General features: G+C 22.7%; 1 protein-coding gene across 1 annotated transcript; it reads left to right on the forward strand.

Annotated features, from left to right (window-relative positions):
- Window positions 1-208: 208 nt before the first annotated feature.
- Window positions 209-2,738, forward strand: LOC112600135 (forkhead box protein N4-like; the record flags this gene model as incomplete). Its single annotated transcript, XM_025347297.1, is given in 7 exon segments — window positions 209-466; window positions 531-759; window positions 826-1,007; window positions 1,876-1,973; window positions 2,054-2,126; window positions 2,128-2,284; window positions 2,648-2,738. Coding segments are annotated over 7 exon segments (1,062 nt in total), but the record flags the coding sequence as incomplete, so codon positions are not given.
- Between the last annotated feature and the right edge of the window lie 4,805 nt (window positions 2,739-7,543).

Below are 7,543 nucleotides of genomic sequence, written 5' to 3' on the forward strand. Positions count from 1 at the left end.
AATAAAGCAAAAACTTAATTATATTTATATCATGTTACATATTGGTAACTTATACAAAAATAATGAAAAATAAATTTAGGTCTTGATAAATCCTATTATACAGTGAGTTTAAACTTAAAATAAAAATATAAAAATAAATATCGATCATGTTGAAAGAATAATATAGACAATATGCCAAAATACTCTAAAAGAAATCTAAACAAAAAAGTTAGAAGGAAAAAAAAAAAAGAAACGCGTATATAATATCATGAAAGAACATAATTATTTTAATGATAGTAAAAAGAAAAGTTGTCGATGGCCCGATGGAAGTATAAATTGTACTGAGAAGATAAAAGATTATGATGAACATGATTCTAAATTAGAATGGTACTTAGAAATAAGTTCAAGTGATGATGACGAAGATGTTGAAGATAAGCCTCTTTCCTATTTATTAAAAAGAGAATTTGAAAAAGACTTGATAAAACAGGTGAGATTCTGTTTAGTTATTTTTTAAATGTGTCTGCATTATAATTAATGTTAACAACTTTCAGAGCAAAATTAAAATTTGTTCAAATGATTCAAAATCATTGAATGAAAACCAACTTTGTGATGAATCTACTAATAAAAATAATCATAGTCTGTTAAATACTTCTAATTACTCAAGTAATAATATAATTAGTGAAAATCATGTAATCAATGATGGAAAACAAAGTAAAATTGTACAAATAGTTCCATTAACTAATACTGCAACCATTATACAGAATCAAAAGATTACAAATGGTGGGTGCTTATAACTATAATTAACTTTTAGAAGATATGAATTAAAAATACTTTTCTTTGGTACAGAATCTCAGACAAAATTGCTCGGTCAATCATGCAAGGAACTTAATTATAAAAGAGCAAACATTGATCTCAACGATTCTAATGAGCAAACATTTTCTTCGAGCTCATCGGATACAAACAATGCAATATTTGGGATGCAAGCACACTCTTCATATAATAATGTTACAAAAACATCTCCAAAAAATGTAATTATGAATTATCAATACTAATATATATTATTTTAAATTACAGTGCTATAGTATATTATAGTGACCAGTCGATGTAAACATTTTTATTATTAAGGAAGAGAGATGGTTCAGATTTAATAAAAGTTTTTATTTCATGAAATTCATACATTTTTATTCCTCTTAATGGCAATACTCATGAGTAGGTCTAGTTAAGGCATAAGCAATGGTGGCCGTAGTCTACAGAACCGTTATCATTAATCAAGGATTTGAAAAACCAACTTCAATATTTTTGATTAAGTACAAACGGTTATGATAATGAATAAATGTTAGAAAATAAGATTGTATTTGTACCTAAAATCATCTGGCTGCGGAATTTGAATTAATTATAATAATTATTTAGGTATGTCAGAACATAGAACAGTGGGACATACAATTTTTAATTTATTATATACATATTCAAAATAAAATAAACTCCATGAAATCTAATTTTTAATGTTTTACTTTGAGTTTATGTTCATGATCTTATATCATTGAATAATGATAGATTTTATACTGACTAAAATATGTAAAAGTTAGTACAATTAACATAATTTCATTATAAAAAATGTATTTTTACCAAGAGCTAGTAAAATAAGAGCATTATATTTTTTATGCTCTATGTGCTTTTTAGATGTAGGTCTGCTCACAAACTTAAACTAGAAAGCAAAATCAAAGATTACTGATTACTCTTTAAGTTATTATATAAGGCATAGGCATATTATTGAATAAGTTACCTTAAAAGTCTTAAAAGTAGTTAATAATTATATAATACTATATCATATGTGTATTGAATATTATATGAAAAATAATTTTATTTACAAATATTTGTTATATGAATTTTTTTTAGGTATGTCCACCATTTCAATGGATTCATTTAATATATTTAGCTATAAAAAACTCCGCTACAGAGAATGTAACTTGTGTTGAAATACAAAAATTTGTCAGGTACTTAGTATTTTCTTAAATTCAAATATTTTCTTTTGTTTATTAATAATATATTAATATTATGCTTGTATAATTTTTAGATATTGGTTTCCCTATTTCAAGAACCAATCATATATTGGTTTTATTAACTTTTTAGTAGATCGTTTAAATTACTTCCATGAAGAATTTTTTTCGTTGTAATGCATTACCAATTATTGATAAAGAAAATACATGGACTATTAATAGTGTCCATATAGATGCGCTGGAAAAAAGTTTAATGACAGTTGTTGAAAATAATGAATATGAAATAAAATCAGCAATGACTAATCCTGGTACTTGTATTAATATCTTATATGAGGAATGGGCAAAACTTTTTTAGGAACCAATAATTTTAAGTAAATTCTATTATGTAATACTATTATGTTTAATTTATGTGCAATACTTATGTGTGTTGTTCTAAACACTATTGTTTAAAATGTTTTTATAATATTTTACATTAGTTCCAGTAGTTTGCCCATCTCTTAACTCTAATTGTTTAATTTTTATAACTCAAATTTTAAAATTGGTCTTAAAGTATCTTAAAGTAAATATTTTATTCAAGACAACTTAAATGTTTTTTTTATTATACTATGTATGTTTTAAGTTATATATACAGAATATAATTTGGTAATTAATTAACTTGTATTTAATTTTAGATAAATTATCAGTACTAATAAATGGATACAGTGTACTTCATTTGGGATTTAGCCAAAATTTTTAAATTATTAATGTCTTCTGGATAAACAAAAATTCCATATGATTATAATCTGGAGTCTACAAATAAATGTTTGGCAATCTATTTAATAAAACGGTACTTAAGTTTTTAATTTAGTAAATTAATATACTAACTAATAGTATTGGTGGTTATTGCTTATTATTTATTTTAATAGCTAACCAATTATACAATGGATGTTTTATTTTTTAACGGATAATTAATCAAGTTTATATCTGCTAATAATAATTAACTATTTATATTACTATATATTAATTATAATTTATAATTAAACATTATAATATATTAGTTTCATATTATCATGAGTATCAGTAGGTACTTATGTAATAATATATGTTTACTCGACTATGAATATAATACTGTTATAAAATCAATAATAAAAAAAAAAACAATCAATGGGAAGAGAAGGCCATAGCCTCTTCTGGTTATGCCACTGATTTTTGAAAATAATATAATGCTGTATTATATGCTTTTAGTTTTTGATGGCAATTTATAAGTATTATATTTAAAGACTTGAAAACATTTTATAATATTTATTTAATAATTCCTATTTTTTTTAAACTATTTAAAGTACTGAACAGATGAATGTATTGATTTTACATCTATTTATGTATCTACGTTTTATTGTAAAAAAAATGTTACTACCTTACTTTAAGTTTCTATATAGTAGTTTATTAGGTTTAGTAATACTATTAATTCTTGATACTTAAAAACTAAATTGGAAATTATACTCAAAACTTGTTTTTAATTAATTTTATTTAAATTAAAAAATGAAAAACTATAGACTTGAAATTTTCAATAACTATTTATATTCACTAGATATGATATTATTTTAAAAATATTTTACTTTTTTATGCAATTGGTTGTAGATATTTAAAATTTGTGTAATTGATAAAAATCTGGACTTTAGGCTTATAATAAGTTGATCAGACCCGTGGCGGATCCATTGGTAGATTTTTTTTTTTTGGGGGGGGGATGGAAAGGCACCTAGGTCTTAAATCCATCACTAGATCAGGCCTTAATTAACATATTTAAAATATATTGAAAATACATTAATAATTTTTGTTTTAATTGTCTTAAAATAAAATGTTATTAAAAAATTAGTAGTCAAAATTCATAAAATATTTTATATTTATTTCTACAATCCATAAATGTAATGCAAGATTCTTTAAGGAATTTAGATAGTACTATATTTTCAGTTACAAAAATGAAATTGCTTGCTTTTTTTTATGAGATCAAAGGTTTTGATGTTATTGCAAATTATTATTATTTATTTTCTATTCATTGAAAATTGTTTTGTTTTTATTATATTCTAATATTCTAATTATTCTATTATGTATTAATATTTAATACTGATTTATTTTATAACTTGTAGATTAACAAAAATCATTTCATTCTAAATTGTTAATTTTTTAAACATTATATACAATTCAATTACAAATGATTTACAGTTCACCAGGACATGTATCATATTCACATACATTTATCTTAGAATATGTCTTTTATAAAAAAAATATTTAATATATTTTTTTTTTTTTAATTAACATTAAACTGTGTAATTAATGTTTAATGTGTTGAAAACTATTTTTATTAAATTTTGGATTTTAACTAATTGATACGTTCTATGTTAGAAGTTAATAACCATTAGCTATAGCCCTTTAAAATCAGCAGAAATTATATTAATTTATTACTGTATTAAATATACATAAAGTATGCTTATATGTTTGTTTCTAGTCATGTATCCAAATAATAAACTAATAAACTTAGTATATCTAGTCAATATATAAAATATATTATTACTAAAAAGATTGCTTAGTTTAAGAATGTAATTAGATTTATTCTTTATTGTATTAAATATTAAAGGTAGCTTCTTAAATTTAAGAATATGTGTTTATTAAACTATTACTACTATTACTACTATTATTACTATTATTACTTTATAAAAATTTTTCATCTATTATATTTAACATATTTTGATTGATTGTGTATGTTCCATAATAAATTGAATATTGTTTTAAAATTACATTTTTCATATTTTTTATTTTGACATTGTAAAATGTTTTACTCTTACATATTGGATCGAACGTTCCAAGTAAGAATAGGAGCTAACATTTCTCAAACTCACAAAATACTAGCTGGAATCCCCCAAGGCTTAGCTCTAGGTCTTACCTTGTTTAACATTTACTGTCACGACGGCACGACATACCAATTCCTCCAAATTCCCAGTTGGTGAAATTTGCTGATGACATAACAATATTAACCCAAAAGTCAAAACAACTCTTTAGAATTCTAAATTCAAAATCTCTAAACAGCTCTAATTACAGTGACCACCTGCAGGTTTAATACAGACATGGAAAATTCATATAAAAAAAACTCTCCCAAGGCTATGCAAGAATAAACACTCTTTATCTCTTAGTTAACTTTAAATCAATTTTCCAAGTGAAATCTTCCATTTTACCGTACACATCAATAGTCCGGCCATTAATCACTTAGACTGCTCAATTTGAGCAGCAGCTTCTTCAACTAAAATCAACAAATTCCAAGTTCTTCAAAATAAATTTTTGAGGTCATGTCTAAAAGCCTCATGGTTTGTGAAAAATAGACAAATCCACAATAATACAAGAATCCTTCTATTCTGAGACTGGATAAAAATTCAATTCAAAAACTTTCACGCAAATTTTAACAAATCTGATGACGCAGATAGAATAAAATAATATTTATATTTATTTATAATTAGTGCAGTAGTACCTACACTAGAGTTTGAATGATTTTTTAATTGATAACATAATTGAAAAAATTCTACTATTCTATGTATATTTTACTTATAAAAATGGTAATGGTATATTTAATGTTACACGATTAATATTATTGATAGTATCTCAATTACCTACCAACTGTTATACAAACAGTAATACTGTATTCATGACTTGGGTTTCTACAATTGTTTCATTTTAGTTTTGCAGTTCTGTTCATTAATTTATTAAAGATTTTATTTTTCAATAAATGTAAAATGATTATGCTCAATGAAGGCTATGAATATACAAATATAAACGTTTACTGAAAATGTTATAGAAAAATATTAAAAAAAACCAATAAGCCTGATGAATTTTATTAAAGAATATGTTCTGTAACATTAATATTATATCATGTTGTAAATTTATAATTTGATTTATAAGTATATGACTTATTAAAACATTAATAAAAACCTTTAAAAAAGTTATTTTATATAACTATTATCTAATTAAAAATAAAAATATATGAAATGTATGTAAATTCTGATGAACATAATAATTAGGGCTTGGAAGTTGATGCATTTTGCATTTTTTTTTTGGAACTTTTTAGACGATGATCTCCTTGCCACAAATCTGTTTCATAAGCATGTGAATCTAAATAACGAATTTTTATTTTGCATTTTTTGGTGTTTATTACTTTTTAAGTCATTTTCCCACATTTTTAGTTATTTTTACTGATTTCACACTAGTTCATTTCTTATCGTTTCTTGTTGACCATTATGCCGATAACTTAAACCACAGACATTTATAGAACAAATATTTTTTATTTTTTTATTTTCCTATTTTAAGGACATTTTTGTCATTTTTATGTCATATTTTGAATTTTATAGTAAAATAGAGTAAAATATTTTAAAAAAATGTATTTTTATTAATATAAAACTAATATTTGTAATTTTTTTTTGTTCATTTTTTGCCATTTTTTATTGTTTTTAAGGTCATTAACTTCTGACCCCTAATAATAATAGATATTATATAAATGCAATTAGTTATTAGTTCATAACTGTTTAATAAACATTGCTTATGTATAAAATTAGACAAATAGCTTAATTTTTAAAGAGAGTATTAGGTTATAAGTAAAGACCGGATTTTACATAAAATGCATGTTGCTATTTTTAACATCATATACATGCAATCACCTAACGATCCAAAAAGGTGTTGAGCATAAAAAACAGATTATAGGTATGTTTATATTATAATAAATATTTTATGTCTCCAAGAATAACCTTTAATAACTTATTGTTTTTCCAGTTAACATACTATAATGAATGGTACTTTTTTCTTATTTATATCATTAATGTATCTACTATTTAATATTAATAAAATATACTTTACAGTGTATTACTTAATGATAAAAAATTAAATTGCAATTTAACAAATTACATTTTTGTATTGTATATTTACTATATTATACATCTTATACTTTTTGTTTATGAAAATTAAAAAAAAAAAAAAATACTAAATAATTATCACAGCAAAATTAAAATCAAATATAAAATTTAATAAAAATTTTATTTTGCATGTCATGCAGATTTTTCACTTTTTGTTGTGCATATTAAACAATTTAAAATGCATATAAATCCGGTCTTAACTTACAAGTTTATGATTGATGTACTTCCAACACCGTTCTAACTCTTTTAACATAATAATTTATAATGTCTTTTAATGAAAGTTCATAGAACACTTACACACTTTTTCTAACCATATGATAATTGCATTTATTAGATTATTATATTTAATCAATATAATATATACTTAGACCACATTAAATCAGTTAAAATTATCCAAAATTTAATAACATATTTCTGTATAAATTGCAAATACTAAATAATAGAAACATATTACACATTTTAAAATAAGTCAAAATTGTCATTGTGTTAAACTTAAGTCATAAATTCCTATGAATAATGTTATTGTATAATAACAAAACATTTACTATGCATATTTGTTGGATTATTGAATATTTGAAATGTATAAAGTTAATGTGGATGGCTCAATAATAAAAACATTGAAAATTATACCCATTTCAT

This window comes from Melanaphis sacchari, unplaced genomic scaffold (assembly GCF_002803265.2).
Source record: "Melanaphis sacchari strain LSU unplaced genomic scaffold, SCAv2.0 Contig615_pilon_pilon, whole genome shotgun sequence".
NCBI lineage: Eukaryota > Metazoa > Arthropoda > Insecta > Hemiptera > Aphididae > Melanaphis > Melanaphis sacchari.